The sequence below is a fragment of the Lipotes vexillifer genome, unplaced genomic scaffold, assembly GCF_000442215.2.
Source record: "Lipotes vexillifer unplaced genomic scaffold, Lipotes_vexillifer_v1.1 scaffold50, whole genome shotgun sequence".
Taxonomy (NCBI): domain Eukaryota; kingdom Metazoa; phylum Chordata; class Mammalia; order Artiodactyla; family Lipotidae; genus Lipotes; species Lipotes vexillifer.
Window position 1 is genome coordinate 359,257 of NW_006784763.1, and position 17,286 is coordinate 376,542.

General features: G+C 43.7%; 1 protein-coding gene across 2 annotated transcripts in view; it reads left to right on the plus strand.

The window, feature by feature from the left end:
- The window catches only part of JADE1 (jade family PHD finger 1), a 57,272-nt gene that overhangs the window by 1,460 nt on the left and 38,526 nt on the right, over positions 1-17,286 (plus strand). For both annotated transcript variants that reach the window (XM_007456986.1, XM_007456985.1), the window contains exon 2: positions 16,307-16,384. In XM_007456986.1, the coding sequence (XP_007457048.1) occupies positions 16,333-16,384 (52 nt within the window). In that variant the 5' untranslated portion in view covers positions 16,307-16,332. The remainder of the gene's footprint in view (positions 1-16,306; positions 16,385-17,286) is intronic.

Sequence of the window (17,286 nt, forward strand, 5' to 3'; positions counted from 1 at the left end):
GCCCGCCTGCGGGCTGGAGGCGGGGCCGAGGACGCGGCTGCTGCTCAAAGTGGTGGAGCGCGGCGGCGGGAGGCAGGTGCACGGCACCCGCCAGTGGGGGTGCCTCAACTTCCGCGGGCGTTTAAATAGCAGCCTCTCTCCCCTCCCACCGGTAATAGGTGACCTGGCGGCCGAGGGCGGCGGGGGGAAGGGGACGGGGGATACCCGGGAGCGAGCCTCCGCGGCACGTGGGCAGGTACTGGGTGGCCTTGGGGCCAACTTTTGTGGCCCGCCTTTGGCGTTGGAGGAGAGGTGGCTCCGTGTGGAAATGGGGGCGGGCGGCGGCTGAGACGCTGCTTTCTCGGCCGCGGCTGGAGCGTCACCTAACGGTCCCAGCAGAGCTGCCGGGCCCGGGGTGGGGGGCTTCGGGGGCGGGGACGCCCGGCCCACCGCGCCCGCGCCGCGGGAACCCCGCACAAAGCCCGAGGCGCGGGGGCGGCCACCGCGTTCCCGCCTGGGGAACTGCCCGAAGCCCGTCGCCGTCCCCGCGCTGATTCCGGCGGGCGGCCGCAGGCGTTTGTTGGTTCCGCGCCGCCTTCCTCGTCGGATGGCTTCCTGTGACAGAGGTGATACACAGTTTCCAGAACTGTCTGGGGGCGGGCGCCGAGCCCTCTCCGAGCTGCTCGCGGCCGCCGCTGCTCCCGCTCCCGTCTCACAACCGTTTCTCGCCGGCGCGCCCGCCCCAGCCCGAAGGTGCCGCCCGGGAGGGACTCGGGGAGGGGGACGGCGCGGCCGTTTCCAGTGGCGCAAGTGGCTTCTACACGCGAGGGAGCGTTTGATTTGCAACTGGGGCCGAGCGGATTGGTGCAGCTGGCGGCGGTGGGGCGGGAGGAGCGGCGGCGGCGGCGGGGGGGGGCCACTTTCAAATGGGCCGAGCGGATTGGTGCAGCTGGCGGCGGTGGGGCGGGAGGAGCGGCGGCGGCGGCGGGGGGTGGCCACTTTCAAATGGAGAGGGCGGCGGCGGGGACGCCGCTGCGGAGGGAGCGGGGCTTGGTTGCGCCACGAGAAGGTGTCATCACTGCACCGGGGCTAATTCCGGCGGAGGTGCCGGGAGTTACTTTCCCCTCCTCCCGCGCTGTTGTTTCTGTCGCCTTGGGAGGAGGAGGAGGAGAGAGAGGGAGGGAGGGGGTAGCGTCGCCGCGCGAAGCCGCGGCCTTGCGCACACCCCGGAGGGCCGCGGGAGCCGCGCGGTGCGTTCTCTGGTGCGGGGCGGCGGCTCAGTTCTCCCCTCCCCGGGATCCTCCTCCCCCTTCCTGGGGTCCTCAGCTTTCTCTCTGCGCAGCCCACCCGCACTCTCCCCCCTCACACACGGGTTCCGCATCCACGGGTCCTTCGCCCCGGGTGCTCCCTGCCCTGTCGTACACCCCCGCCCCGGCTTCCCCACCCTGGGCTCCCCCTCCCCGGCGCGCGGGGGCGGCCGTAGTCCCGGCACCCGGTGAATGCAGCGTGCAAACAAAAAAGCGGGCGATTTAAACGTGCCTTCGAAACCCGTTAGGAATGCGTCGTCACCCGGAGACCGTTTAAAAGCAGCTTGGGCTGGTTTTCTAGTAACGAGGAGGGAGGCGCCCACCTCGCTTCGGCGGCGGCGAAGGTCTGCCGCCCTCTGTTTACCACAGCCGAGGGGGAATTTAAATTTTCTTTTTGTAAAGTGATAGCTGCAGTTGAATGACTTCAGACGGCTACATTTTTAGGAAATTGCGAGAGAATCTGAAGTTTCCACTAATGGCAATGCTTAGGGGCTTCTTTCCCAAAGGTTTTTATTAGGGAACTATTTTTCCTTTTTAGAAACCCCGCTGCGAAAGGCTAGCTCTCTAGTTACCTACGTGGCTCGAGGCTAATATCTTTCGAAGTTAATGAACTAGTTTTAAGATCCAAAGAAATTATTTCCCTGAAAGCTGATTTAGGCAGTGATCCACCAATGGTTGGAGATTACTTTAGTAAGTGGTATTTGACCAAATCACAGCTAATCAAGATTTAATCGCTTTTAGGTGGAGGAAGGAAGCGTTCGGTGTAACTGGACCGTACTCCCACAGACAACACTCTTGATACAATAATGTGTGCTAGTAGAGTGGGCAGCACACACTGGAGAGCTAACAGGATGTTCTGTGTGTGACACTCTAGCAGATACCTGGAACTGAGAATTCTTAGTGTCCTTTTGTCCCAAGGTTTCAGTCTCATCTAATGTCACTTTTAACTCCGATGACTTTCGGATTGTTTGGTTATTTTGCTTTCTTCCTTAAGTTTGTGTATTTTTATATGTGTATTTGATGACCTGGCATTTTCAGCTACTTAAGTGTTACACATCTCCTTTCCTCCTTACACCAGCCAGAGATAAAGGCAGTAGAACTTGAACTTGTTTCCATCTTAAGGTCATAGGCTGCTTTCCAAGAAGAAAAGTTGAGTGGGTTGTCACAGATTTTTAACTTCTGACAAAGGTAGGTATATGTTAATTTAGAAAGAAAAAGATCACCCCCCCCCCACGCCGCCCAAGTTCCTCCTCCATCACTTGACAGGTTTTCAGCCTATAAATTAGTATTTTAGTTCTATATTTCTTACGGAGGTTGAAAGAGTAGCTATAAAGGGAAAATAGTGAGAAATGATGAGTGTGCTGGAGAGACCAGGGAGAGAAACCTTTTTGGAATGTAAGGAAATGCTGTATTTTAGAAATGAACAATTGCTTAGCCCAGACACTTTGGGGAGAAGGATTAACTAAAAACAGAAACAAAATTTGCAGGACTTGGTGAGAATACAAGCAGATCTCCATGTGTTTCACCTTCATAAATACTGATTTTGGACTTCAAGGAGCCCTTAGTGGCTTAAAGTATTATTACAGAAGTGGTGTTACGTGTACATAGTTGAAAATTAGAGAAGCAAATAGAAAAACACATTCCTGCCACCTAGAAATCAGCATTGTATCGTTTTCCAGATAATTGTGTTTATGTTTGTATATACGTTTTAATCGGAATGAGTCATACTGGCTATACAGTTGTGTAAGGAGTTTTTGCTTTTTGGTGTCCCCCCCCGCCCCCCGTTAGCAAGCTTGTCTCTTATTGGGAGATCTTCAGATTTCCTCACTCGGCCCCGAAATATAACACAGCAGCTTTGCCTAAAACGCTGTCCAGTCAGAGATCATTTATTGCATCTGGTTATTTCCCGTAAGTAGGTTTTAGTCTGTGTAGTAACTTTGACAGAACCTCTGGCATTGAGGAGGCATGCCTTTGGAATCAGTCATGACTGGATTTGAAAGAGTTGGAATTAAACTAGCACTTTATTGTAATTTGGAAGTCTTCAATTTGGAGATTATTTGTTTGAAAACTACTTTAAAGACATTTGCGTGATGTTTTTATCCACAGACTTGCTGGAAAAAGAATTATCACCTGTTTGTGTTCCCGTACTGAGGTGGTTAGAACAGCAGACATCAAGATATACCCTGAGAAAACCATAATTCAAAAAGAGTTATGTACCAAAATGTTCATTGCAGCTCTGTTTACAATAGCCAGGACATGGAAGCAACCTAAGTGTCCATCGACAGATGAATGGATAAAGATGTGGCACATATATACGTTGGAATATTACTCAGCCATAAAAAGAAGCGAAATTGAGCTATTTGTAATGAGGTGGGTAGACCTAGAGTCTGTTATACAGAGTGAAGTAAGTCAGAAAGAGAAAAACAAATACCGTATGCTAACACATATATATGGAATTTAAGAAAAAAAATGTCATGAAGAACCTAGGGCTAAGACAAGAATAAAGACACAGACCTACTAGAGAATGGACTTGAGGATATGGGGAGGGGGAAGGGTAAGCTGTGACAAAGCGAGAGAGAGGCATGGATATATATACACTACCAAACAAAATAGACAGCTAATGGGAAGCAGCTGAATAGCACAGGGAGATCAGCTCAGTGCTTTGTGACCACCTAGAGGGGTGGGATAGGGAGGGTGGGAGGGAGGGAGACGCAAGAGGGAAGAGATAGGGGAACATATGTATATGTATAACTGATTCACTTTGTTATAAAGCAGAAACTAACACACCATTGTAAAGCAATTATACTCCAATAAAGATGTTAAAAAAAAAAAAAGACATCAGGCACTGACCAAACACTTTATCTTTAGGGTTTGTCAGCAGTTGAGGAGGAGACATAAGAATGTCATGGTTCTGTTTGCTTCCTTCCTTTCTGTTGGGGAAGCTCTTTCCTCATTTAGTGATGCGGGGCATCTGTTACACTCTTAATGGTCTGTCAGAATTTGCATTACAAACCCAGTTTTCCCACATGGTTAATAACAGAAGACATCCTCTGGAGGAAAATATGACATCTTAGCCAATATCTTGCTTTTTATTTGGATTGGAATTAAAAATTGTTCAAACAGTGGGAGTTAAACCAGTTAAATTTCCTCCCCTCCTTGTGCAAGCCTGTGATAGCTAGAACTGTCGCCGTGTTTAACGATACCGTAAAAAAAGAATTTTTTTTTTTTTCAAATGAAGGCTGGCTTTGCTTGGATTTGTTAGTTTCTTAGGTGGTATCAGAAGCCTGTAGGAACCTTAATTGGGAAAGTTTTAGTTCCTGAGACAGTAAGTTGTTTCCTTGAACGTTTTAGTGTTCAGTCTATTTTGTCTCTTTTCAAGACCTGGCAGCATTTTATTTGGTTATGAATTAAAATTTGGACAATTAATATGTTTATTATTTGTAGTATATAATATTTCAGAAAGTTGAGACTTAATTGAAACAGTCTTGCCATTTGCCTGGTGTACTTATACAAAAATATTGTTCTGTGATTGTGAGGGGTATATATTTTGATGTTTTCACAGTTGGTGGGCTCTGATGGAATAAGTTAACTCTGCATTCCTAATAAATGGAAGAGTGGCCTTGGAGGGCCTTTTTACCTTTGAGTTGGAAGTGGCATCTTGTCTTTAAGTTTAGCTAGGGTTAACTGTCATGGAACAGAGAGAAAATCTAGTCTAAGAGGATATTATTGATCCTGACTCTGGCCATGTTATTGTGGCCTGGCCTTATCTAGCCTAGACCTTGAATGATTATTAAGGATGTCTTCCTCACCTGAAAGCAACAAAAATAGATTGCCAGAAATGGAATGGAAAGCCTGGTCTCTGGGGAAGAGACTGGGTATATCCATTTTTGAGTCCTTTATTAACTCCAGAGCAGTGGTGTACTATGTGTGCCTAACAAATGTTCAAGGACCAAGCTTTTGATGAATATTCTAAAACAAGTCAGATATTAACTTTTTGCTTTTGGTTCTTCAGGTAGAGTTAAGACATAATAAGGTGACTGAGGACAGTTGAAGTAAGTTCATTTTTAAAACTTCAGGTTCTTTTGGGCTTATTTGCTGAAGGAATTAATCCACAGTTTTCTCTTGGTTTGAAAGCTCTTCCAATTGGCAATAATATATACTTTTTAATATTGAGCATTTAATGTTTGCACAGGAGGTTTTAATTTGAAAATTCATGACAGCTGCTAAGACAGTTTCTAAGCAGTTAAGTGAAGGTTTCATGGCTGAGGGTCCAAACTGAAGAATAAAAGAGCCTTTTTTTTTTCTTTTACTCCTTACTCCAGGGTAAGTAAGCAGCAAGAATTGGCAAGGTTAACAAGTTGCTGGAGTTTGAGCTACCTGGTTTGCATTTGTTTAGCACAAAGTACACATAACATGGTTTAAGGTTTTTCTTAATGACTCATGGTCCTTTTTATGAGCATCAGTTATTTCAGTGTTGAAATAAAATGATGCACTTAAAGATGTGTAGGCTGAGTTCTGGCGGCTTGTAACTTTTTTAAGGTCAAGGACACTTGAGATCCAAAACCTGTGGAATCTCTCCCACAGAAAAAGCGAGTTGCACCGAAATTTGCATGTCATTTCAGGGTTTGGATGAATACCTTTAAGTGCATCCTGGGATTTCAGTTTAGCATTTAAATTCTGGTGACTTCTTTTTATGATTTCTCTCTGATCCTTTTACATCCCTGTTAACCATGTATTGTAGTTAAAATGCCTATCTAGAACAGTCATTTTTCTGCTTATTGGTCACTGGCTTGAAAATCAGATAAGCATGTTAGAAGTTTTTATAACTTAGTGTACACTGGCCCCAAGTAGGATCCTCAGGGGTTTTCCTTTGAGAAAAATTCATGGGTTTCTTGGCCTTTATTTAAGTTGTTTAGAGCACCACCACCACCACCCCGCCCCTCCCTCTCACCCCCTTACTGCCAGTCTGTTGATTTATAGCAGGGATCAGTAAACTTTTTTAGTAAAGGGCCAGATAGCAAATATTTTAGGCTCTGTGGGCCTGACGTCTCTATTACAGCTGTTCAATTCTGCCATTGTTGCGAAAGCAATCAGTGGACAAGAGGTAAATGAATGAACGTGGCTGTCTCCCAATAAAACTATTTACAGACAGTGAAATTTGAATTTGGTATAATTTTCAGGTGTTCTGAAGTGTTCTTTTGATGCCCTCTCCCCAAACCATTTAAATATGTAAAAAACATTCTTAGCTCAGGGGCTGGACAAAAACAGGCTGTGGACCTCTGATTTATAGTGATGCAGCCTTACTATACTATATGTACTTATAGTATATACCTGTAGTATAGTATAGTGATAACAGCATCACCTAGTCACCAGATTGTTTCTGCTGGGGCTGAATTCCCTTTCTGATAGGAATCTGAAATAGCAAGTTGAAATCAGAAGTTTGTTTGATAAATATGGAGGGAGTTGGCTAGTCTGAGGGCTGTGGCTCTTAACTCTTTGATTCCTAGATCCCCTTTGAGGATAGGATGTGTAATACAGGACCCTGTGTACCTAGGAAAGCACAGCTAGGGAGTCATACCCTCCAAGGGGACCAGGCCAAGACGGGTATACATTTATAACCTGGGGATATACATTATAACCTGGGAATATATCCAGAGGGAGATACATCCAGAGGAAGATAACCTCTCTCCAAGTAGGGTGTATGTGTCACCAATCAGAAGTTAATGCCAGCTGCTCAGAGGACTCATACCCCTGTGATAGTGTCCAGGGAACTACTGGCACACTCTCTTTCCAGCTCTACCTTTTGTAAGCTTCACCAGGCAAAATGGCATTTGCAACCATATTCACATCAGCTTCCAGGAAACCGTGTTTTCAAGTTCCAAGTTAACAGACTGTTACTTAGTATATTTTAGTTGTCGGCTCCCTGGTAACATGTAGTCCATGGCCTTAATCTTTGAGATGACCTCTTTCTAAATCGCAGGAGGTGTCCAGGAGCGGGAAGCCTGTGGTTCAGGCGCTGGGAGGAGGGTGGATGGCACAGGAGGGCCACCCATCTCGGGAACTGGTCTTTGGTTCAGCCACTGGCTTTGCCCTAGACCTACCTACCTGTGTGTCCCCACTCACGCTGCTTAACCTTGCCAGAGTTTATTTATGTACTTGTCTTTTTAAAGTCGGGAAAGGTAAATTATCTCTCAAATGTTTTCTAGTGCCGCAATTATGATTTTATGGGTTTCTTTGGGGAGGGTTTCCTGTAGACACAATCCATGAAAAGGGTGAGACTCCAGCTTTCGCCTCAGAGAATACTTTCCAGACCTTGTTGCTAGGCTTTGAGACTGTCTTATGTTTCCATGACCATAATAACGAAACTTGTACAATTGTGATGAAATGTTTGTTTTCATACGTAATTCAGATGATGTGTAAATGCAGTTTTTGTTAAGTGTGCCATCTAGGTCTTCTAATGTACAACACTGGGAGTCTGAGTTTTCTTTTTAAACAGTACTTTAAAAATTTTTGGTGACTTAACATTGTTAGTGGTAACTGATAGTTTCTGACAACCGGCTATAATCAGGGAACAAAGTTCCTCAAAACAGCTGCATTTCAATCTGTGCACAGTGTAATTGTCATTAACTGGTTGAGTCTGGTTTCTGCAGAAGCTGCTTTGTATATCCTGTATAAGAACATCTGGTTTGAGCATTTAAAAATCTTTTAAAATTACCCTTTATCACTTGGCATTTATTGGCTTATTCTTCCAAGGGTAGAATAAGGGGTTGTAGACTCCTTTCCATCCTTGTCCTTACCTTGGTTCATTCAGAATTATCTCCTTGTTAGCTAAGTTACACTTAGTTTTTTCTAAAGTGTTATTATTCAGTGAAGATTTAGAGTTTGATCTGAAGATGTGCTTGTGTGTTATAAATTTGAATTTGGTTCAGAGATCCCAAGAATATATTCTGAAGAGATTGGTCTTAACCGTAGTTTTCCCTGGTAAATTGTCAAAAGAAAAGTGTGAAAGGAGGACCTATAGGGCAAATAGGCTTTGTTTTTCATATGAATTCTGACTAATAGCAATGTGTTAAGGAGGATTCTGAAGTCATGCCTGGGTTTGCGGCGGGGGCGGGGGAGGGGGGGTGGAGAGTGACCTAATTTATTAACCATGCCTGCCTGCAGTGGGTAGAGGAAATGGTGTGTTTGGTAACCATCTCTGGAATGTAGCGTTTTTTTTTTTTTTTTTTTTTTTTTTTTTTTTTTTTTGAAAAAATATTTCATTTAAAAAATTTTTTTTTTTTTTTTTTTTTTTTACTTTTTTTTTCTGAAATAGTACTGCTCTTAAAGTGAATAGGAAGTTGAGTATTTTTTTTTTTTTTTTTTTTTTACTTTTTTTTTCTGAAATAGTACTGCTCTTAAAGTGAATAGGAAGTTGAGTATTTATTCTTTAAAGGTAGTTTAAACCCTAGTTTTCCTGTCTGGCTTAGTTTTTCTGATTGCATATGTTTTAATGACCTGCTACTGGCACTGGATATTCTTATGTTTTGAAACCTTTACTTTTGAAGTAAATAATGAATGGATAGTAGCATTTTACAGCATTATCCTGCTACCCTTTCTATTTTTTCCTCCTGTGCCATTTTATCAGGTATTTTGAAACAAGACAAGCCTTTGATACCCCATCTCAGGAAGGAGGTGGACTATATATAGTTTATTGATGGTTGCTCATTTTAGGCTGGTGCCTGCCAGGGGACAAGAAGCTGTGTTCCCAGGGTCTTCTATAATGTGAGGAGCAGGGAAGAAAGGTTTTGGATTTTAAATCTTTACTATTATAAATAGCGTAGTACAGGATCATGGTAAAAAATTAACAACATGTAAAAGGTCATAAAGGGAGGTAAAAGTTCCCAGCCTCTTCTGTTTGGAACACTTCAGTCACATTTCTCAGAGATAAACACTATTAACCTTAATGTTCTTCCAGAAATTTTCCCTGAGTATGCAAGCATTTGGTGTATATATTCTCTTCTCTCCTCTTTTATATGTAAATGGGCTGATATTTCATTTTTTTCCCCCCCTACAGTTTGCTGGTGTTTCTTTCTTGATATGTCTTTGGTATCTTCCATATCTGAGCATATAGATCTAACAGAAAGGAATTTTGGGGTAGGTGGAAATAGGGATCGAAGCTCAGGATTGGAGGCCAAGGTGCTTGATTGCTTTTATTGTTTGGGGTGAATTCATTTACTCTCATGTAAAGGGAAGTTAAAAAAGATACATTTCAAATACAACTGATTGGAATGTTTTGTCATAACTGCTCTTTAGGTACTGACTCTAATTGAGTTATCAATTACAGAGACCTGGGAAGGGTTTAATAGATTGTTTTAGGACTCATAAGCAGATATTGGATTATTTATAAATTGCCAAATGGGAGCTGCCTAATTCATTCAGAACCACTCTTACTTATAAATCCCATAAAATCTTGAAAAATTGTTTTATTAACTTTTAAAGTCTGAGTTCAAAAATAATTTATAAAGAATTTATGGTGAGCTAATGTGTTGTAGCACTTGGACTTTATTAGTAACATTCATAGGAGTAAATCTTGCAGTTAAGATTATCTGGTCAGTTCTTAAAATCTTTTCTTTTGGGAGAGGTGGTTGATTATTGCTAATATAAACTCTTTTCAGCTGAATATTTTCAAGTATGATGTCTTTGCAAAGGCTCTATAATAGCTTGGGCAGCATTTCTTTTTTCTTTTTTATAAATTTGTTTATTTTTTGGCTGCGTTGGGTCTTCGTTGCTGCGTGCGGGCTTTCTCTAGCTGTGGCGAACGGGGGCTACTCTTCGTTACGGTGCGCGGGCTTCTCGTGGCGGTGGCTTCTCTTGTTGCGGAGCACGGGCTCTAGGCGCACAGGCTTCAGTAGTTGTGGCTCAAGAGCTCAGTAGTTGTGGCTCGTGGGCTCTATCTAGCACAGGCTCAGTAGTTGTGGCGCACGGGCTTAGTTGCTCTGTGACATGTGGGGTCTTCCCGGACCAGGGCTAGTACCCGTGTCCCCTGCATTGGCAGGTGGCTTCTTCACCACTGCGCCACCAGGGAAGCCCCCTTTAAACACATTTTGATGTACAACATTATAAAGGACACATTTTTAAAAGTTCCATTTTTCTGGGTTGAAATATTTAGACAAGGTTAAAACTTTAACATTTACTATCTAAGCAGTTTGTCAGTTAAGTCAAATCTGTGACTATCTTTTTGACCAGATATAACCCTTTGGTTAAAGTGAGAAATCTGGGTTTGAGTTACAGTCACACTAGTATTTTTATGCTCTGAGCATATGAATTAGATAGTGTTGTCAATTTGAAAACTTACTATTTAGGCGATTAATGTTTGCTTTAAAAACTGAGGTAAGAAACCAGCTGGATTTCCTTCATATTCATTTAGGGATAGGAGATTACTGTGAAGGATAGGTCATTATTATATTGGGTATTTTGTTGCCTTGGGTACTGTATACTTTATAGAAGACAGAAAGAAGACATATTAAGGAAGTGTAAATCATTTTTTATAGGGGAGGTAATAGTCTATGACCAATAACTTAGCAATAAAATTATCAGTTGCATAGCGTTTAGAAATATTTGAATTGTGTGAACTTAGCAAACAGAACTAGCTCATTATAAAATACCTTTATCTTTAAGACTACTTGGTGTCTGAAAATACGTTCTTTAATGTACATTTTTATATTATACATTTTCTAAATACATTTTAAAATGTAGTACATTTAAGTATTAGATCATTAACTTCGACAGAGAATGGAAGGGCACCTATAAATTTGAAAATAAAGTGGTGGAACTTACTCCAGTGAAAGGTCACTTAGATATTAAAGTGAAGCATTTTAAATTCCATAAAGCTGAGTGAACATAGGATACAGTTTATGTACAGGAACTCAGTCATTCATCCTATAGGTTATTTTAACACATAGCTAATCCATTACATTGCATTAGGTAATACATAGAGAAGCAGTATGTAGAGGGCTTTAATTGAACTTGAATTGAAGTTCTAGAACTTCTTGAGAGTGAAATAAATAAGAGTGAAAACAGAGTGGACAAAATTGATACTTGGAAGGAAAAAAACAGCCTTTCTGCATATAAACCATAAGATAATTAAAACCACTAGGCTGTAGTCCTTATTGTAGCTGTAGAGTTTATGGCCTGATAAATGGTCCCTGTTCCACCACAGAGAGTAATTCTAGTGACTGGACAGTTTGTTTTCCTCACATCTGTCTTCTTCCCAGGAGTAGCATTGAACAGACATCCTCAGGTTCTTAATCATCTTATTCCTTTGTAAAAGCTCTTCTCTCTTTGTCCTCCAGGTCACTTCCCATTCTTTTTTAGCTGGAGTCGCATGCCAGTCATGCCTCCATGGCACCACACCCAGGTCACTGAACTTACTCCCTTACAGATTCCTGAACCACTTGGGGATGGGTTCCTTCAGCCAATGGCTGCTCTTAACTTAGTGCCTGCTGATTTCCCCCGCTAATTTCAGTCTGAGGAAACTTAAATTGAAGGTTTTGAGGTACCTTTGCCGTCTCACATACATATCCCATGTCCCACTGTGATCCATGCATCCTGTAACCTTTATAGTAGGTATCACACTGAGGCTACTTAGCTACTTACTTGCTTACTATATCTCCCTGTAGGCCATTCCGTATCTTGTTCGCCGTATTTTTGGCATCTAACTTGATACAATTTTAATTGAATTAATATATTAGCTAATCCACTACATTTTAACCCCTGTGACACAAGAGGCTGCAGGATATTGATCTGCATGTAGGATGTTACCTGTGCTTCCTGAGGAGATGGTGCTCTGAGCAGCTGCCACTCGTGCCTGGTTGTCTTGGCATGTCCCTCCGTGCTGCCAAAGGATTGTCGCTTGACTGATGCAGCCAGGGTCTTTGGCCAGTGACTTCCTCTTACTTGGTCTTTCCAGGCAATGTTCTGATTATAATCAGGCTTCCTAGGTAATCTTTCGCTTTTTGGGCAAAGTCCCAAATGCCCAATAATTAGTGTTTTGTCTGCCTAGCTGTTATGCTCCTCATGGCAAATGGACACTCCGGGCTCCTATAAATTGCATCACTTTGAGCCAGTTTTGATGAAATCAGACAGGATGGCAGGACAAGCCCTATTGAGGACTGGACCCCAGAGTTCTGGGGGTATCTGTTGTAGCTGCCCTTTGAAGTCTTGCTCAAGACCTCTCTCTGTGATGTCTTTATTTCACATTTAATTCGAGAGAATCTCTTTTCTGGAACTTACTATAACCTTTTAGAGACACGTATATAGAACATATAAGTGATAATGCAAGGCAGGAGTTGATTGGCTGTTAAAGAAAATAGTACATTAAAAAGGGTGAAAAAGTTCTAAAAGAAGGAAAAATGTGAAATGAGTGGTATAGAATGTAAATGCTTTTAATTGGAATGGTTGACAGGGTACTTAGTGACTTTGAGCTGCGCCCTGGAGAAGAGGTGGGATTGGGATGGATGGGGAGGGGGGAGGAAAGGACCAAAGGACCACCATCAGCAGAGACTGAGGATGGAAAGAAGAGGTGTTTTCAAGGATAGAAGCCAGGCAAACTGGTTACAGGGGCTTGTTAGGAGAGATGTTTGGGTAGAGCAGGGAGGGGCCGGGTGGTGGAAAACCTCTGAGTTTCTGGCTGGACCCATTTGCAGTGTGGAACGGAGGGAGAGATTGGCATAGGGAACAGCTCGATGAGGTCACCTCATAGGATGGTTTAATTTGTTTTAACAATTGGTAGGGGTAAAAAATTGTGGGCATGGAGAACGGTGCCTAAAGTAATCTTCGGTATAGGTGGCTGAAGACCTCGTGGGGCAGTAGGGGGACTGGAAAGGGTCATACGTTATGAAATAACAAGCCTTGGCAATTGAATAGAAAGGTAAGAAGGGATGTATATTAGTAAATAAATGAGCAAATAGCAGGATTCTGAGTGTGAAGTTGCCACACAGAGAAATATGCTAGGTTATATGTATGTTAAGTATTACAGTGTTTTGCCCAAAATGTGCTGCTGCTTTTTGTTACCTCGCCTTTGCTCTTCAGGACTCTGGCTCAGAATCTTACCGACTCAGTCAAGCTGTGTTTCTGTAGAGTCTTGTGTTTACCACTGTCGAGCACTAAGCATACTGAATTCCTGTGGACTTGTCTGTCTTCTCTGCTAGACCAGGAACTCCATACGATCAGGGATAGTCATTTTGCTCCAGCGCCTCCTAATATATTAGGTATTCAGATGTTTGTGGGATGCATTATATATGCTGTTATATTTTCTTGCTGCTTTCTCTGGAGTGTTGCAAGTAGCTCTCTTAATTGATTATTACTTATCCTACTACCACCTAGATAATAATCAGTGATTGCCCTAAATGATGCTAACGGCCCTCTGCTTTCCCTCCCTGGCTTTCATTGGACAGATGTTTGCAGCATGCAACCACTGTAGTGTCTGTCTTAAAGATAGTAACGTGTGTGTACTTGGATTTCTTGATGGAGTAAGTAACCCCAGGTGAGGTACATCAGGCTGATGTCAAGGATTCAGTACCTTAGAGCCACAGAGGAGGCGATTCTGGCGTGCGCTCACCCCGTTACTGTACCAGGTTCCCTGGAGAAGTGCAGCACAGCATTCTCAACCTTCTTTACTCGAGATCTTTTAGGGCTGGTGAAAACGGAATTTATTAAAACAAAAGTACTATTTTTACTCTTCTTTTACTTGCGTAATTTTGCATGAGAGTACTTATGTGTGTTTAGGAACATCATTCTATTTTGGTCAATGCTTGCATTCTGCATACAGTGACTGAAGCGCGTGCTTTCTTTGGGAAACTGTGTATGAAAGCTAGCAGGAAAACATTTTGATTTTAAAAGATTCTCAGTTTTCCAAACTCTTCTCTTTAGGTAAATGTTAGTTGTCCAAATCAATGAGGCTGTGACCAGCGTTTGTTTCCTCGTTTCCAGCTGGGGAGTTGTTTGTGCGCTTTCTCAGCCTCTTACCTTCTCACAGTTCTTACACCGGCTCCTGAGGTGGGAACTGCATTCTTCTTGTCCTGCTGCTTCACGCTGTTACTTTTAAGGAATTCCTCTTCCAGTAGCACCTTGCTTTTCTTTTTTTCTTGTTTTAAAGCTCTCTTGTAACGCAGGCCCTAGGGAGCTGAGGCTGAAGCTGTTGCTGGGAGCCAGTGGTCTTCGTCTTTCCGTACGTCCTGACAGGTCCAGAGTGGGAGCAGGGGTGCCTTCTAGGAGGCTGGAGGAGGGTTCAGCTGTCAGCAGTTGGTGTTTTGGCACATGGTGACAGGGCGGGGAAGATAATCCTTTCGAGAGGGGAGGGGGCCACGGGAGTCTGTTGTCTGCGGAAGTTTTTCCGGGGGTGGGCCTGCCCCAGGCCGAGTTGTAGGTTGCTGGGTGTCAGAGTTAGGGGTGAACGGGGCTCTGCAGCAAAGCTGGGGAGGGGCAGTGAGGGTGGACTTTAGGACTGTGACCCTGCCCATGACCCGGGTCAGGACTCACGTCCCGGCTTCCTTGTGGAAGTTCTTTTAATGGTTTTGGAAGAATCATTTGGTAAAAACACACACACTTTAACTGGTGAGTGTCTCAGAAAGAAAATATAAAACAGAGATTAGGAGCCTGAATACTTGAGAGAATCATACAGGTCTGTTTTGTAGGTGTGAACAGACTGCAAAATGGTGTGCTTTCTGCCTTTTTTGACTTCAGTTTTACAGTTCCACTTAGAGCGGACCTTTGGGTTTTTAATTTCCGACTTGTTGAAGAACAGTTTCTGTCTTGTTTCGAGCATGGTGGTTCTCCACATTGTTTTCCCACGCCATTCCTGTGTGCCACACTCTTAGAAGCTCATCGCATTGTAATGCTGTGATTCCCAATGAGGGAGAGGTTGGGATATACTTTTTTGAGGGACTGGATGGGTAGGGAATGGATGACCAACCATACTTTGACTTGGAAAGCCCTCCTCCCTCATTGGGAGTCACTGATCTGGCAATAAGGTCAGGGCCCTAAAGATGTCGAGGTGATCAGTCATTTTAGTTTGGAAGAGCTCTTTGGATTTGTTTAGAAAGCTGCCCTGTGTGAATATAACCTCGAGTTCATCTGTGTAAGTTCAGTGACTGACCGTTCAATCTCGGTGCACTGCCCTCTTTCCTAAATGCAGTCTTTCTCTATTCTGTGGTGCTGGAGGCCTGTTACCACCTGGCAGGAGCTGGCAAGGTGGGCTGGGTGTCTGCACAAACTGCTTTCTTAGTTTGGCTGAGTTAGGTTGGACAAGGCCTGTAAGGAGTTGGGATGAAGGGTAGTGAAATTGGATTTGCAATGAGAAGTTCCCTGCTCACAATGTGACCTTGGGCAAGTGGCTGCTTAAGCCTTTTTTTGGCCTGAGTTTCCTAATGAGTAAAGGGGAGGGGTCTGGATCCCAATGAATCACTGAGGGGTTGGAGATGACTAGAGGATACATTTGCATTCCCAGTTGTCCCGTTGGTTTTGTTCCTAGGACTCCAGGTACTCAGCTTTTAGGCTTCTTTTAGCAAAATTTGCCCGAGAAGCATCATCATGCCCAGCGCAGTGTAAATATTCACACGTCCCGGCACAGCCCCATCCCCACGCATACGCACACGCGTAAAATACAAATCTGTCTGTGGTGAGGAAGCCCTGTGCTCATTGCCATGGGTTTTTTCCTGCAGAGCTTGCTGCCAGTCAGCTAAAGAGACTCCTGGAGTAGTTGTAGTGATAATGTCACAGGAACGAGAGAGAAGGCCTGGCACCTTTGGGAGACCTGCTGATATGTGATTTCTCCACCCCTCCCCCTCCTTTTTGAACCTGTTCTGTTAATAATTGCACCTAATTATGTATCTTTGGTCTTTTTACTGCTTATAATTCAAATGCTACTTAAAGCCGATTGTTTGCTTTTGTGTGCTGTAAATCCTGGGCTGCCATCTGAAGCACAACTTGATGATTGTGTATTATCATCTTGGGTTAAGTGCTGTCTCATTGCCTTGCAGGCTGCCTGCTGTTTCCCGGGGAGATCATGAAACGAGGTCGCCTTCCCAGCAGCAGTGAGGATTCTGACGACAATGGCAGTAAGTCCTGCTTTGTTGTTCTTGGAACCTACCAGGGTTTGGGTCAGTGTAAAAACATGGTTCTTTAATGTAATGCTTTAAATAGCTGAGGCCCTTCGAATATCAGGGAGGTCAGCGAAGAGCTAAGGCCTGAGAAACACATCTGAGTGTGATACTGCAGGTCTGTAACCAAATCTTTCTGGGTAAGGTTGACTGCAGACAGGCATTCCTCAGGCTTCCTGTTTGTTTTCCAGAGATGGATAATCCAGTTTCAAGAGTCACTGGTGTGTCTGTTTTTCCTAAACATCATTTACAGCACTTCACAGTTAGTTGCTCTTTATGAAAAGGGAACTTAATCGAAGCCAGTTAATTATTAACTAGTCCAACCCCGATACAAAGGGAGATTGAGGACTGCCTAGTGTGATGTGAAAATATTAAGTACACGAGTCAGCGGTCTTCAGTTGATTTGAACGTGCCTGTATTTAATAATACTACTGTATGCATCTCAGCTCTCTGGCATCCTCGTATTTTCACAGTGCAGCTGAGAACCAGAAGTTAGTTGGCTTCCAGGCAGGCAAAATAAATGTCACACAGCATCTGTGTATTGGGAAGCTAACAGACGATCCGGGGAAGAGCTCCCTTCAGATAACAAGGAAATTTTGTACCTAGCACAGTGCCTGAGCTCTGGCCCGTTATCTTATGTTTTATATTACAGATCAAATTTGGGAAACCTTGAAAGAATGCTTGCCCTGCTGAGTGATGGGAAAAGTATTGGGCCTGCTTTCAAGGAACTCTGTCTTTGGCATATATAAGATTGAGCTCCGATGGAAAGTCATCAGGACAGTTGGAGATGCCTTTTTGATGCACTGTGGAAATGTATATATGTAGACACAAACTCAGGAGGGGAGGGCAAGGGAAACCTA